Source organism: Anabrus simplex, chromosome 7, assembly GCF_040414725.1.
Source record: "Anabrus simplex isolate iqAnaSimp1 chromosome 7, ASM4041472v1, whole genome shotgun sequence".
Taxonomy (NCBI): domain Eukaryota; kingdom Metazoa; phylum Arthropoda; class Insecta; order Orthoptera; family Tettigoniidae; genus Anabrus; species Anabrus simplex.
Window position 1 is genome coordinate 111,270,741 of NC_090271.1, and position 17,442 is coordinate 111,288,182.

At 43.0% G+C, this 17,442-nt stretch overlaps 1 protein-coding gene across 2 annotated transcripts in view; it reads left to right on the forward strand.

Annotated features, from left to right (window-relative positions):
• The window catches only part of LOC136877305 (juvenile hormone esterase), a 92,386-nt gene that overhangs the window by 55,214 nt on the left and 19,730 nt on the right, over positions 1 to 17,442 (forward strand). For both annotated transcript variants that reach the window (XM_067151237.2, XM_067151238.2), the window contains one exon: positions 2,133 to 2,280. In XM_067151237.2, coding sequence (XP_067007338.2) covers positions 2,133 to 2,280 — 148 coding nt within the window. The remainder of the gene's footprint in view (positions 1 to 2,132; positions 2,281 to 17,442) is intronic.

Below are 17,442 nucleotides of genomic sequence, written 5' to 3' on the forward strand. Positions count from 1 at the left end.
GTAGCTGAGGCCATACGATTATTATTATTATTATTATTATTATTATTATTATTATTATTATTATTATTATTATTATTATTATTATTATTATTATTATTAACATTATTCTGTAAGAAAGAAATGAGTTCTCGGACGAAACCTTCTTGAAATCAGTCTGCTTTCAGACCGAGTTCGCTCTACGGGAGTGACATCTGCGTGGACTCTGGATCAATTATTCATAAGTTAGAATAGACTTAAAAGTAGTGAGAATGATCGCTGGTACAAACAGGTGGGGACAATGGCAGGAGGATATTCGAAATGAGGAAATAAAGTGAAGCTGTAAGCATACAACAGCTTCGGCGATGGGGATCATGTGAGGTGAGTGGAGGAGGATGGGCTACCTATAAGAACAATGGGCTCAGGTACGAAGGGTAAGAGAAAAAGAGAAGGCGACGATGGTTAGACTCAGTTTTAAATGATTAAATGAAATAACTGTGGAACTAAACGAATCAACAGAGCTAGTTGAAAACAGACGATTTTCTCGAATAGAACAGAATAGAATACTCCCATCCCCTAGTTCCGGATCTCCAGGAACTGTGGAGAGAGTAGCCATTTATTGAAATCCAAATTATTTTGATACATGCATGGTTTTGTTACAATTAATTTATCTAATACTACCTTAAATATTACAATTACGCCTACTCACTAAATACACCCGATCTCTAAATTGTACTTTCTAAGATTTTCATTTTTGTCCTAGACGTTAATATTGTTATATAGTCTAAGACAACATAAAACTTACCCCTATTCATTTGTGTTAGTGCAAGTATTTACGAGGGTAATCCCAAAAATAAGGTCTCCTATTTTTTTATAAATACAGAACTCTGTTCGTGTGGCTGTTGGTCACAATATTGTGAAGAGTGTTTCCCGCGTTCGCATACAAACATGCGCACGCCGCGCTGAGGCACTCAGTCTTGGCTTGGCAGCCGTTGAGAATGGAGCTCCCGTTGGATGTTACCGCCAACTGCGAAGTGCGCACAGTTATTCGGTTTTTGAACGCAAAAGGTACTGAACCGATTGAAATCCATCGCCAATTGACGGACGTGTATGGTGAGTCGTGCATGGATATCAGAAATGTTCGTAAGTGATGTAGAGAGTTTGCAGCCGGTCGGACAGAAATTCACGACGAACGAACAAAGGAGCGGGAGACCGTCAATTTCATCCGAGACAGTCGTGAAGGTTGAGCAAATCATGCATGAAATCGGCGGATCACCCTGGATGCTCTCTGCACTTTGGTTCCTGAGGTTTCCCGAAGCGCCGCTCACAACTTCCTGAACAGCATGGCAGCGAGCTGGTACGACATGGGCATACAAAAACTGTCACAGCATCTACAAGAATGCATCGACCGAAATGGCGATTATGTAGAAAAGTAGCTGTAAAATGATGTAAACCATTATAGAAATAAACAGGTCTATGTATTTATTTACAAAAATAGGAGTCCTTATTTTTGTGTCACGAGTCTGAACAGAGTTAGACTTAGCTTACAACAGACATTATGAATGAACAAATGAATGAATGAATGAATGAATGGATGAATGAATGAATGCTCTCAGCCTACAGCCACGGAACTCCACAAGCTGAGGAAGGAACATTTAATCTGTTGTAACCTAAGCAAGTTCACATGCAGTTAACACATAGTTCCCTTAATGAAAATGACAACAACAATACGACCATAATACTAAAAGTTGACTTTGTGCTTGTTTGCTTTCTTTGAATCTCTTTTACATATAAATTTTATTATCTCGAAAAATGTTGCTGTCCTACCCGGTGCGATCCAATTTTTGTTTAATAATTTTATAATCTTATAAAATTATTTTTCTCTTTCTATTATTGATTTACAATCACTGCCCAGGTGTTTGATCCTAAGGGATTTTGTTTCCCTAAATACTCTCAACAAATGTGCCTCGTCATGCAATTTTCTTTATGTTTCCTAGGCCCTCATTCTTATAGATACCCATTAGCCACCACATAGAGGATTGTAGAGGAGTTTAGTTCATTCGCAGAAGCTTGCAGACTGAACGCTGAAAAGAATGCCACTCTATAATGAACATGTATGTATGCATATTCGTTTGTAATTTGCTCTGTTCTTCCAGTTGCATTCTGATCTGATCTTCAACGAGGGGATCCATACCACAGTGAAGAAGATGGCTCAGCTTGCAAAAGCTCCAGTGTACTTGTACAAATTCACGTACGAAGGCCAGCTCAATATAATAAAGAAATTACTTCAAGTAAACTTTCCAGGTAAGAATGTTAGTGGTAATTATGCGTCTGATGACATATACAGTACATGTAAATGAAATCTTCTTTATGACTCCGGCTAACATTTCGACAGAGTTCATGTTACATGCTGGAGTCCTCGTTTGGAAAATGTATCAGGATGTATAAAGTTCATAATTTACAAACATACAAGGCGTGAGACAGCCAGGTGGATTCGCTAGCATACTCAGTTACACTCACAAGGGAAGTCAGTTGCGTTGGCAACGAATCCCATGAAAATCAGCAACGTACAGGATGCTCGGGAGATAAGTAGCCTACAAATAATCTTACGGAAGGTAGTCCGCAGTTAAAAAAAATAGCAAATGGTATGTCCAAGGGAGGAACTTGAAATAGAGCTTCGCTTGACCACCGGCTTATACCACCCGCCGCACTATACTTCAGGCAATATGCATAACTGTAACGTGTGAGAAGCAATACTAAGTATAGTTTTCTCAATTTCCTCGTTAACGACCGGCGACTCAATCGTTAAGCGGGACCACCACCCGACAGTAACCAGATTTACGACTGTCTACAATCGCCTCTACGGTGGTGGTGGTGGTGGTGGTGGTGGTGGTTGTTACTATTGTAAATGGAAGTACAACCAGGCAACCATCCTCTATGAACACTAATCAGAGGGAAAAATGGAAAGGATCAGACACTGAAAAATGAAGATATTGGCCAAAGAAAGACAAGGGCCACGAACGGCGTGAAAATGAAAGGCCTTGATACCTAATATTGTCGGGGTCAGAAAAGAACAAGAGTTGATCAAGGGAGGTCGTATAGAACAGATGAAAGTGAGGAGCCAGGCACAAGTAACTGGAAGCAATGCCGGGACTCAGCACAGGGCACCGTGGTCACCAACCCACACTTCCAAGTTGAGACCACCTGGGGGCCTCTTTTAGTCGTGGATGTTATTCTACCTCCCCAAGCCACAGGGGGACTCCTCTGCTGGGACCAATACCAGATGGTTTTTGACCAATAGCATGCTTACTTTGTCAGTGACAGTCCACGTGGAGTGCTTTAAAATCATGCCGATTCTGAAGCCGGCTCGCTTCTCGGGTCTTCTGTCCAGTCCCACTGTTCGCTTTGAGTGGCTATTTAGTTAAAAGTTAAGAGTTCACAACGCTCTGTCTGGAGTTGAGGAAATTCTGGCACTCCGCGTCCAAGGAATGTAAACACAGCCGGCCAGCTAGGCTTCCAAAGCGTGCCGGTCGTTAACGAGGAAATCGCAAGAACTATACATCACTGCACCGCAGCTGCACACATCACGTCGCTGCGACTTCAGGACGTATTCCGCATGCAAAATGTGTAAGAAGCAATTCTAAGTACAGTACCTCACTGTGTTGCAGTTGTACACATCCCTCCATTGCGGCTTCAGAACCTATTCAGCATGCCTAATGTATTAGAAACAATTCTAAGTACAACAGTGCATTGCAGCTATACACACCATTTCACTGCGTCTTCTGGACGTATGCACGCGTAATGTGAAAAAAAGAATCAATTCGTAGTGTGACCGTTCATGACCTCGTCATACGTATATGGAGACATCCTGTAGAAAGAATATGCCGTTTTCCGCGCGGTTCTACGTCAAATAGCCGCCGAACGGGGATAATCTTGTCGGTTCCGGGATGCGAGCCGCCCCCCGTAGAGTCACGCGCCTCTCCTCTCGTTGCGCGTAATTGAGAAAACAGGGAGTACAGGCGCCCGTAAGTGGAATTCTTTCTCTCTCTGAGCGAGGGAGCTGGAGCAAGCGGGATGTCACATGACTGAGAGGTGAGGTCACGAAGCAGCCTCCAGGAAGTCGTCCCAACATTCTAGACGATATCACCCCACGTATTCCCCTAAATATCTGGTGGTACCAATGTATCGCTTTCAACTGTTACGAGGCTATCAATATTGATAACTCGGAAATGCTTGATAGATAATTTCGAGTCACAGCTTCAATAAATGAGGGGATTTTATGAGGATTTATCATGTAGAGAACCATTCTACATGATAAGATTAACGAGAACTGCGCAGGTAGCGAATATCTTGAAGTGAGAAAGACCAGATGCCCGGCTCTGACAGGACCAGGAAAACTAAAAAATCCCAGGAGTCAAGCTCCACCTACTTTAAATTGGTACTGACGCTTTCATAATTACAGGCGAGCCCGTGAAAAATTCGCAATGAAAAATGATCCACGGAAAGGGGAATGTACAAGCTTTAATTTGATACTAAATTCAAAGTGTAAATACACCTGCCAGCGGAGTGAGGTGTGACAAGGGGGCGTGGACTGATTCCCCCTCCAGAAATAATTCGTTCCACCATATAGGCGAGAGGCAAGAGACCAGGGTACCCAGTATATTCTGTGCCGTCGGTGTAATCGACAGGTCTTTTCGTGAGTGAGCAGTTAGTGTTTTACATTGTGGAAATTCCTCATCGAACAGTGATATGTAATAGTTAATGATAACATCTAGTGAGTGACAGTGCGGTGCAAGCCAGATATTGATCATGCTTCTAATACAGCCTGTAATGAGCTGGATGTGAAATTTTTTTAAAAAATTCGGATTGCGTGTCAGAGAGGCGCGTGGTGTTCAAAATATAGTTCGATCACAGTGTTGCGGTGAGATTCGAACCGACGACATCAGTGATTAGCATTCAGCCATTGGTTTATAGACCGGGCAGTGTCCGCCGTATTCGCTCTAACGCAGTGAGTTGCACATTGGATTAAATATTATTGAAGTGGAGTGGGTCGATTGATGACCGATATAAAAAGATATAGTAACACGTATGTTCAAACCCTGTGAGTGCGTCCGTCTAGCGCGTGGTGCTCCTAGAGTCAACTAAAATATTTATGGAGAACTAGTGTGTGCAAGGGAAAGAAATGGTGTCGAGCTGCAGGACAGACTAATAATCTAGGGCTAGGATACTTAAATATACATATGAGTACCTTTAGCCGAGAAGGGTTTAAAATGCACGACACACTTAGTGCATTTATAACGCAATAATCCTTCCTCATTGCATGTGTGACCTACGAGAACTTCAGGGCTGGTGAGAGGTCGGCTGTATAGTCACTTCAAAACGTCAGGTATACTCTGGACCTTCCAACGACATCTGAGGATCCAGTCGGCATGCGGACGAACCAGCAGATGAAGACCATGGACAACCCTGCAGATATCAACGCCCCGATGACCGTCTAAGCTAATGGATGTACTCCCTGAGGGCAGCGAGCCGCAGAAGTGATAAGTACTCTTTCATTTATCTTGATGGCTAGTCACTTGTAGGGAAATAAAGATCATTTGCATGTAAATACCTTGAGTATCATTTGAGTATAACGCAGGTTTCAGGGATTATAGTTGATAAGATTTTCCTGTTAGATTTTCTTCGTGGCCGGAGCCACTCATTTTATTAATTAGGGGATATAATGCATGATAATTAATGAGGCCCTAGTATAATTTACAGGTGACGTGATGTAAATAACGGGAATAAAGTTTCAGTAGGTGATCCGATCGTCCAAGGCTGAGTTTAACTGTTACGAATCCTCACAAATTTCCTGATTAGTTATTTAGGATGATACGTCACCTGATGATAGAAGTTCCTCCTGTATATATATTAAGGCGGCATACTACAAGACGGCAGTAAACAAAGTGTGGGTTGTACTTGAATTTATAGACGCGATTAACCATGAATCATTTTTATTGTATTTTATTTTTATTCTGAAGGCTAGAGTCCTCTGGTTAAATGTGCACTGTTTTCGGGATATGAGGGGAGAAGGGACGGTATGTGATTTGTGAGTTCGTAAGTTTGAAAGTACAGTGGTGCGTACATATATGTGTTCTCCGGTAGAAGAGACATTTGGACAGTGAAAAAAAAAATGCCGGCACAGAGATAAGATGGCTGAGGGCATATGTAGGGTGATGCGCTGAGAGTGCCAATGAATCGCAGCAAGAAGGTTTTTTTTGCGATAATACGAGAATTAGAAAATTGCAAGTAAGTGGATAGCCTTGCTCTGTGGGTGAAGAAAAAGAAAATAAAAGACAAGCGAGCCAAACCGCTTGACAGGTTTATGGCCTGGGGGAATGAAAGGAACTCGCTGGCCACTGTATGAAAGGGATGTTTCAGCCCTCTCTTCTTTTCATGGTAGAACGAAAACAGTGCACGATTCAAGATAAAGACACCGTCGCGCATATCTTAGGTATGACAGATGAATGAACTCCTTCCACCTTTGTTATTATTATTAAAATAAAAACCAGGATAGGGTTTCAGGTTCTTTTTTTGTACACCCCACATATGGAAGTCCTGGGCTCGAGGCTCCAGGGTTCGAAGAAGACTGGTGCCCACATGTGGTAACAAATCATGGAAGTCCTGGGCTCGAGGCTCCAGGGTTCAAAGGGGACTGTTACCCACATGTGGTAACAAATCGGAGCTGTATCAAGATCCTGTGTTGTTGTTGTTTTTTTTTCTTCTCTGGCATGGAGAAGCAAATGCAAGGTGTTATGTTATTTCTTCCAGTGTGTATATTATATTTTAGTTATTGGTTGATATGCCTGTTGTTTTTAGGAACGCCGTTGAAATGAAATGTCACTTGTTGTATTAACGCCTAGGTAAATCCCTATGAAACAGGCGTTATAAGGGGTAAATACTCCGTGTGATAAATCAGACGAGGTCATTAGCATAGAGACTGTGACATAGCTATCATGTATTTCGAAGGGTACTCGAACATTTAAACAAACTCAATTAACATGATTCGAATGAATTGGGCGATACAACTCGCGCCGTAAGAAGATATGCCCTTGTAAATAACATATGTGTAAAATTGCTTAATATAATAAGGTTTTCGTGTGTTAGATAATTCAAAGGGGACGCCCTTTTCAGTGTGTTTAATGATTTAAAGGTTATGAAATGATGAATGCCGGTCTGAGAAAAAGCCAGAAAGGGACATTCAAGCTCAGGCCTGATTAATAATTAGTGTAGTGTGTTAATAAATATTTCGGCATATCTGTATGTAATGAAATTTCAAGTGTTTTCCTTAGTTAATTAAAAGTGTTTTTGCAAAATAGACGGTATTCCTTCTCATTAGTAGTGTGTTCGTATTCCTCTGATATCCGAGACTCTTTCCCCTTACTTAGAATTAAATAGTTTAAGCCCCCTTCCGGACATACCACGAACCCAAGCTCTTGAGCCAGCCGAAGGAAACTCAAGTAGGGGTGATGGCTTTCGATTCCAGGGAATGTCCAAGGGTCTCGTCGAATAAATCCTTACAGCCACTTTATAAGCCAATTAATATAAATTGTTATGCACTGGAGCCCTGGACAGGTGCATACAAATGGCGCACAACGTAAGGGCGTACAAATAGTGGCCGACGTTAGGGGCGTACAAAATATCGGCCAACGTTCAGGCATTAATATGGTAGTTTAGTGGCAAAAATATATAACCGTATTCCAGAGCACAAGTTCATCTCCGAACATGTGGCTTAGTTCGAACACCACTACTATAAAAAGGAGTACCTGGTAAACTTAGTAGTACCAAAGGTGTATGGTGAGAACTAAAGGATTAGAAATACCGAATGTATCCGAATGTTGAATTTAGTAGGAAGGAGGAATACGAGATGAAGTCAGAACGTGTGAATACAGTAACTAGTATGAATGATGTGTCGGGCGGAGTGCTTAGGTCATTTCCGTAGACAGTTTTATCACACGTGATGATATGTAAATGAGTGATTGGAATAGATTATATTTAATAAATATACGGAGAAAAATTGGGAAAATCGTGTAACCAGATTAAGTGGTAACGTGCACGATGGTCACTCATGATCATGGCAGACCCGATGACGTTACAAAATGGTGAAACTTCAGAGAGACAATACAATGTCTTTCCCGTTAGTGAGGACAAAGTGATCGGGCAGAATTCTTCAAATCCTGCTGGTTACGGGTTTGTGCCAGAGGCGATGCATTAGTAGCAGGCCTTGGTAACTTAGGGAATACGTCCTATTTTAAATATTAGATACCGTTAGTAAGAGAGGGAGCCTCACCCCATGACTCTTATATTTCCTAAAATGAACAGTGAAATGTTGTCAGCTCATAGACGGACAACTGACTGCTAGTGCAACTTGTACATCTTGAAGCTGACGGCATCCAATGTTCATCGAATATACCAGGTGTCTGGTATAGGTAAATTGCCGAGCCCATTTAGGTCATGAATTCGGGTGACATGTAATTTGATAAAGGGCTACAGAAAGTTATTTGTAGTGAGTTCCGGGAAAATATTTACGAATGATGTATGGGCATACTAAGGAAACACTTGCAGTTATTAGGAGGTGTGACGTAGCTGTTGTGAAGCTAAATTTGGTATAAGGCAAATTACGTGTTTCAAAAATGAACACACCTGCCTAACTTTAGGAAAATAAATCATGTTAATTGAGTATACTGCGGTCAGCTCGATTCAGGGAGTGCACGTTCTCCACAAATAAGTGTCAGTATGAATGTAGAGGACATTAAGGCGATGATGGCCGGTCTATTGGCCGAACAGAAGGAGCAGATCAGGATCGATAATGAGAGGCAAGCGGAAATCTTGAAGGAGCAGATCAGGATCGATAGTGAGAGACAAGCGGGACTCTTGAAGGAGCAGATTAGGGCCGATAGTGACAGGCTCGAGGAACGTTTTGCTAGACAGGAGCAAGCGGACGCTGAGACGAAAAAACAGCTTAGTAAGTTAGACCAATGTTTGAACCAACAGACCAGTCAGGTTGGGCAACTCACTGAACGCTTAGAGAGATACGAGGCATCATGTAAGGCCCAGGCCACAGAACTTAAAGACCATTTCACTTCCCGTGTTAATGACTTAACTGCTCATATAGATTCTTTGAGACAAAAATTAGATCAAACAAGTATCCGTCTGGAGGGACAAATAAAAGAAGTTGATGAAAAATGTACCGCTCAGGAAAGTAAAATTGATAGGTTGGAAGCAAAGATTAATACCGGAACGGAAGAGGTCGTAAATTTACGAACTCAAGTTGAAGAATTGTCCGTGAAATCCCAAGATATTGAGGCACAACTGATAGTGGTCACAGACAGTACAGAGGCGAAATGTAGGGAGTACCTCGACCAACAGGTGGACCTAATGAAAGTCGAATTGAAAACCGACGTCGAGGGAAAACAACGGGAAATTCAAAGCAATTTGAAGGAGACGAAGGACAAGGTTGATAGATTCGAACTGAAGGTTCATAAAGCTAGTATTAAGGCTGATGTTCACGACAAATTAATACTGGAGTTACAAGAGGAAGTCGAGAACCTTAAATCTCAAGAGTCTCGAGGAGATGGACTGTTAAAATCCGCCTTAAAGAAGCCAGAGAAAGGTGAACACGATGTTATCGGAAATCGCACCGAACCAGATAAAATGGAGGACTCTTCACAGATAAATGAAACGAATCGCATGCGTATTCCACCCGGGCGTAATTCGGCACCACAGGATTGTAGCTCAATGCCAATTTACAATTTTCTTCGCATGAGTTACGATGAACCAAAGAAGTTCGGCTCGAACGTTCACATGACACCAAGAGGGTTCCTTTCTGAAATGGATCAATACTTTCTTGATCACAATATTCCAGCAGATAAGCGCCTAAGAATGGTGGAGAAGTATCTAGTAGAACAGCCTCTCATTTGGTTCAAGGCGTTCAAATATTGCTTCGGGAGTTACGAGGAATTTAGGTGTCGATTCCTTGAGAAATATTGGTCAATTGAGACTCAACAAAATCTACGCCTGGAGTTGTATTCTCGGCGGTATTCGGCCACGGGGCAGACACGATTTTGTGAATACTTTGTGTACCAGCTCCTGAGGATGAAAGAGCTGGATAGTCCGCCAACAGAAATGGAGTTGGTGGCAGCGATAGGGAAGCAGCTACCACTAGAGGTGCAGAAATTACTTATCTCTGCTAATGTTAGGACCGCGGTCGAGGCTGAACATGTTTTGCGGCAGCTCGACCAAACAACTAACGGGGGATACGTTCGACAGAGGCACCATGAGGCTATCTACACAGTCAATACAAATCGAGAAGGAGGAACGCCTCAGCTCCGAAGTGGAATAGACCAAGAGAACGGTATCGTGACAGATGGGGTTCTCGAAATTACGAACACAGAAGACCTTACGAAAGAAGAAATGGATTCGGATATAATCAAGTCGATCGTTATCGAAGACCGTACACGAAATGGAGAAGTGATGGAGGACGGCCATGGGATAGATCTAGAGGTTCGGACAGCCACATACGGGATCGTCAGACCGAGTCTCGGAGATACGTTGAACACCTCAGAAATCAACCTGTTATGAATGACAAATGGCAAGGACCAATTCAAGAGATGGCCGCGATGGAAGAAAGTAGAGGGGCGGAAAGTCTTCAGCTTCAGGCCCAACGTAGACAAGATTCCGAAAATCGACTCAACCCTCACGCGAACGAATATCATGCTGGGGGTGGAGCCGTAAAAAAAAAGATGAACTAGGTATCGAGGAGATAGATTTTCCCCATACCAACAACCACCAAAACGAATTAGAATGGACCACCGTTACCGTTGATACCTGGGTGATGCAACCAGAGGACCTGATAGAAGACCCAAATCCATGCAGTAAAAAGATAGTTAGAGAATTACCGGTGATTTACATACGTGTCCAAGGACTCCGCGTACGTTGTTTAGTGGATACCGGAGCCAGCGTGAGCGTGGTGTCGAGAAATTTTGTCAGAGAGATCCAATCAAAATTTAAAATTCCTACTTTACCAGTAGCTAAGGTAAAGGTGCGGGGCATCATTCCGGATCGCACGACGGTATGCGATACGCAAGTATATCTAGACCTACAGATAGGTAACGCGACGCTCGCACATCCATTCTTGGTTCTAGACAAGATGGAATACAACGTGATTGTGGGTGCAGATCTTCTGCGTGAGTATAGAGCGGTTATCGACATGGATCAAAATCAAGTCAAATTTTGCATCAATATGAGCCGCGAGGATGTCCGGTTAAATGATAGGCCAGAAACAGAAGACGGAGAAAGGATCTGGACAACGCAGGTACTCCATAGCGAAGAAGATAGGCCTAGAGAATTTCCGAATTGGAACGCTCAAATGATGGAAGAAATCAGGGAGAAATTCGAGATGATGGTTGTTGATTTGGAGAGAGAAGACGAAGGAGAAGAACCTAGGTTTGAAGACGTATTGCAGATTAAATTGGATGAGGCTAAAATCAATGAAAATGACAAACATAAATTGAAGGGAATCCTAAAAACGCATAGAAATGTTTTCGGCTCACAACCTGGGAAAATTTTGAATTCCAAATATAATCTGGTGGTGACTAGTTGGGAACCATTCAAGAAAAACCCTTATCCTATCCCAGAGAAACATCACGCGAAGGTGCGCGCGCTCATTAAAGAAATGGAAGATCATGATATCATATCAAAGGCTCCAACGCCATTTTTAAACCCGTTAGTCGTTGTAGCTAAACCTAATGGATCTCTGAGGGTGTGTCTGGACGCTAGGGCCATTAACGAACGACTCGTGCCGGAGTATGATAGGGCACCGAATATCAAAGATATTTTGAAGAAATTCCAGAATATGAAATTGTTCTCAAATATCGATTTACGATCTTCTTATCACCACGTGGAACTAACCGGTGAGTCTAAGGTCTTGACGGGGTTCCTGTTTGATCAGCAGACCTATGTATATAACCGTTTACCATTTGGAATTAAGAATGCTGGGTCAGCCTTAATCAGAGCACTCGATAGAAACTTGAGTGATAAAGTCAAACAAATAACGGTCCGTTATGTGGATGATATTTTGATCGCTACGCAAACGTTAGAAGAACATTTGGAACACTTGCGTCTTGTTCTCGAAGATCTGAGTCGGAACAACTTCAAAATTAACTTTGAGAAATCACACTTCTGCCAGCGCAGCATCCTTTTCCTGGGACATGTAATCGATGCAGGGGGTGTTTCTCCAAATCCGACGAAAATAAAGGCGATTCAGGACTTTCCGAAACCCACGAGGGTCAAGCACGTCCGACAATTTTTAGGTCTATGTGGGTTTTTTGCAGACCATTGTCCTGCATATACCAACACCGTGGCGCCATTACAAGACTTGCTAAAGAAAAATAACAGATGGAAGTGGGATGCCACGTGTGAAGAAGCTTTCAGTAAGACAAAGGAGTTAATGAGCCGGAGCGTGAAATTGGGATATCCTGACTTCAGTCAGAAATTTGTCATCCAAACGGACGCGTCTATGATTGGGGTAGGCGCCGTGCTCTATCAAGAGAGGAAGGGTGCTGTGCCACCGATAAATTACTTGGCTTTCATGAGTCGCAAGCTGCGTGAACATGAACGACATTACACCGTAACTGAGCTTGAGATGCTTGCTATTGTCACAGCTCTTAGCCATTGGCGAAAGTATATCTATCGGTTCCCCATACTTCTGCGTACAGACCATCGAGCTCTAACATTCATGCTTAAATCCACTATGTCGTCCGAAAGAGTAAACCGTTGGACCTTATTTGTACAACAATTTGATTTGGAGGTGGAACATTGCGCGGGTAAGGAGAATGTAGTCGCCGACGCGCTTAGCAGAAACCCGGATTCTGAAATGGAGGCCGTGCATCAATTACAGCTTGTAGAAGGTGATCAAGAGATTCTTGACAGATTGAGGCAAATTTCGGAAGAACAGGAAAGCTGGCCTGAAACCCGTCGTATGATCCGCTTTTTTCGCAAAGAATTACAGCCAGGAACGCCTGAATATCAAGATGCTGAGAAACGCGCTCCAAATTACAATTTCCTAAACGGAGTCTTGTACAAATATGTGGACGAAGCTCACACGCGTCTTAGAGTGGTCGTTCCACCTGCTCTCCAAGTGGATTTAATATGGCTTGCGCATCATTCCGTAGGGCATGGAGGAGTTGATAAGGTCATGGCCACACTTAGGGAGACCTTCACATGGCCTCGGATGAGGAGAATAATGCGCACAGTTCTGATGACTTGCGATACCTGTCAGCGGATTAAACCAAACGCATACTTGCTCAAACAACCACCGAAGCCAATAATACCTGAGAAGCCCCGTGAGTTGTTTTCGATGGATTTTTACGGTCCCCTTCCCAAGGCGACCAGAGGACTCCAATACATCTTGGTCTGTATGGATGTATTTACTAAATTTGTGGTTCTATGCCCGGTGCAAAAAGCGAATACCCGTGCAGTTATTACTCAGATCAGGAATAAAATCATTCCGAAAATGGGCCAACCAGAACGATTGCTAACCGACCATGGACCCCAATTCACGTCTATTGCATTTCGCCGTGCTATGGAGCAAATGGGAATCCGTCACGTCATGAGTTCAATCAGACACCCAGAATCCAACCCAGCAGAAAGGATTATGCGGGAAATCAGTAAATTCTGTAGGATATATTGCCCAAGGCAACACTGGCGGTGGGTAGATGTTGTTCCGATTATCATGGAATGCATCAACTCCACAGTCCACGAATCAACGGGGCAGATTCCTAGTGTTGTACATTTTAATGAGCATCCTGAAAGGCCCTGGAAGAACATTGTACCATGTCCAGAGGATCCGAGGCTTTCAGCAGAATTAAGAGTACGAGATACCTTGGAGTCTCTCAGAAAGCAGGCAGACAAACGAATGCGAAGACACCGGAATAGGAGGTTTCACCGAGCATTACGTGTGGGAGAGCTCGTGCTGGTAAAGCGTCCCATTAGTTCAGACCCACCACGTAAATTTTACCATAAGTTCGCAGAACTATACATTGGACCTTATAGAGTAATTCAGAGTTTAGAGAACAATTCATATAAGGTTCAGTCCATGGATGGCACCAGTGAATCCATATACAATGCGGGAAATCTGAAGTTATATCACGCGCCTGGACAGCTACCAGCAGGAAACCCGGATGATCGTGGTGATGGAGAACCATCGGGAGAGGAAGATGAGGAAGAAGATGAAGCCGACGTTGAAAATGACCATGAACAGGAAGAAGAGGGTGATGATGTCAACTGTGTGCTGATGGAAGAAGAGGATCGAGATGCAGAGGGTGACGGGGGTTATTCAGATGAGGATGATTGTATAGATTGCGCGGAAAGACGGGATATGATGACTCAAGATTACTTGCGCATCCTTATGATCGGATATGAATTGAGGTTGGAGAACGTTATCCTCCGACATAGTCAAGTGAAAGGGTCATGATGATGCATTTGATTTATAAGAAAAATCCCTCCTCATTGTCGTGATTTTTCTTAACCCAAGTGGGGGAGGGATGTGACCGTTCATGACCTCGTCATACGTATATGGAGACATCCTGTAGAAAGAATATGCCGTTTTCCGCGCGGTTCTACGTCAAATAGCCGCCGAACGGGGATAATCTTGTCGGTTCCGGGATGCGAGCCGCCCCCCGTAGAGTCACGCGCCTCTCCTCTCGTTGCGCGTAATTGAGAAAACAGGGAGTACAGGCGCCCGTAAGTGGAATTCTTTCTCTCTCTGAGCGAGGGAGCTGGAGCAAGCGGGATGTCACATGACTGAGAGGTGAGGTCACGAAGCAGCCTCCAGGAAGTCGTCCCAACATTCTAGACGATATCACCCCACGTATTCCCCTAAATATCTGGTGGTACCAATGTATCGCTTTCAACTGTTACGAGGCTATCAATATTGATAACTCGGAAATGCTTGATAGATAATTTCGAGTCACAGCTTCAATAAATGAGGGGATTTTATGAGGATTTATCATGTAGAGAACCATTCTACATGATAAGATTAACGAGAACTGCGCAGGTAGCGAATATCTTGAAGTGAGAAAGACCAGATGCCCGGCTCTGACAGGACCAGGAAAACTAAAAAATCCCAGGAGTCAAGCTCCACCTACTTTAAATTGGTACTGACGCTTTCATAATTACAGGCGAGCCCGTGAAAAATTCGCAATGAAAAATGATCCACGGAAAGGGGAATGTACAAGCTTTAATTTGATACTAAATTCAAAGTGTAAATACACCTGCCAGCGGAGTGAGGTGTGACAAGGGGGCGTGGACTGATTCCCCCTCCAGAAATAATTCGTTCCACCATATAGGCGAGAGGCAAGAGACCAGGGTACCCAGTATATTCTGTGCCGTCGGTGTAATCGACAGGTCTTTTCGTGAGTGAGCAGTTAGTGTTTTACATTGTGGAAATTCCTCATCGAACAGTGATATGTAATAGTTAATGATAACATCTAGTGAGTGACAGTGCGGTGCAAGCCAGATATTGATCATGCTTCTAATACAGCCTGTAATGAGCTGGATGTGAAATTTTTTAAAAAAATTCGGATTGCGTGTCAGAGAGGCGCGTGGTGTTCAAAATATAGTTCGATCACAGTGTTGCGGTGAGATTCGAACCGACGACATCAGTGATTGGCATTCAGCCATTGGTTTATAGACCGGGCAGTGTCCGCCGTATTCGCTCTAACGCAGTGAGTTGCACATTGGATTAAATATTATTGAAGTGGAGTGGGTCGATTGATGACCGATATAAAAAGATATAGTAACACGTATGTTCAAACCCTGTGAGTGCGTCCGTCTAGCGCGTGGTGCTCCTAGAGTCAACTAAAATATTTATGGAGAACTAGTGTGTGCAAGGGAAAGAAATGGTGTCGAGCTGCAGGACAGACTAATAATCTAGGGCTAGGATACTTAAATATACATATGAGTACCTTTAGCCGAGAAGGGTTTAAAATGCACGACACACTTAGTGCATTTATAACGCAATAATCCTTCCTCATTGCATGTGTGACCTACGAGAACTTCAGGGCTGGTGAGAGGTCGGCTGTATAGTCACTTCAAAACGTCAGGTATACTCTGGACCTTCCAACGACATCTGAGGATCCAGTCGGCATGCGGACGAACCAGCAGATGAAGACCATGGACAACCCTGCAGATATCAACGCCCCGATGACCGTCTAAGCTAATGGATGTACTCCCTGAGGGCAGCGAGCCGCAGAAGTGATAAGTACTCTTTCATTTATCTTGATGGCTAGTCACTTGTAGGGAAATAAAGATCATTTGCATTAGAGATGGGTAAGAGTAGTTCACCGGAAGGACTAGTGTCAGAACTGCTCAGTCCCTGAAACGAACAGTTCTTTGGGAGCAGTTCTTTTAGTTCCTTTAGTTCTTTTAGTCACATCGCTCCCAGGCGGCTGGGCTGCCTACAATGGCCCGTGACCAGCATGTGGGTACGTTAAATCTGCTCGCGCTTCGCACCGCAGCAGCCGAATGTACCTTTAAAAATTATTTTAAAGGGCATAGCAATGAGGATACTGAGAAGAAAATTATTAATGGTTGGATTTTCAATGCATTTTCTTTAAATATATACTGTACAGGAACAATGTTACAATAACTCTGAAATGTGGCCATCAGTAACAAAGTACGATCATAAACCACGGTATTAATTAATTACGTTATCATACAGGCTTACGTTAATAGAACAAAATATACCACAAATAAAATCACACGTATGCCGCAATAGGGCCTAGGTCTAAATCCCATTTTGGAACTGACATCAGAAAGAAATAAAAGACTAAGTTAAAATTTAAGTTAAAATTTGTAAAAAAATTGTAAAACTTGTAAAAAACAAATACATAGTATGAACTATCAAACACTTATTTTTGAGATGTTTGTCCGCGACCAGAATCACAAATTATGGTTCAAAAATAAAATTTGATTGACATTTTTCGATGTCAAACGATTCCTCCTTTCCGTTACTGTATTGCCGGCTTTGGAGAATATTCGTTCGCAAGGAACTGATGTAGCAGGAATGCAGAGCCTCTTCAGCACAAGACTGTACAGACGCGGATACACCTTCTTTCTTCCATCCCACCACTGCAGCGGGTCATCATCAATCTCCAAAAGTGGCTCGTTCAGGTATTTGTCAAACTCGATGATACTGGCTGATGAATTTGTACTATTGGATGCTCCCCTCAAGGCTGCTGTCTCAGCGATGTACTCGTCCCACAAATCGTTTTTTTTTCTCTCGTGGCTTTGATGTTTGAAGCGCTGAGTCCACAGTTAAAGCACTGTCAGATGTAATGTTAACAGCATTTAGTTTTCCGATTATTGCTTTCTTCATGTCGTTGAATAACTGTCCATCAGTATCAAAAGCCCTGTTCTTGAATCGCG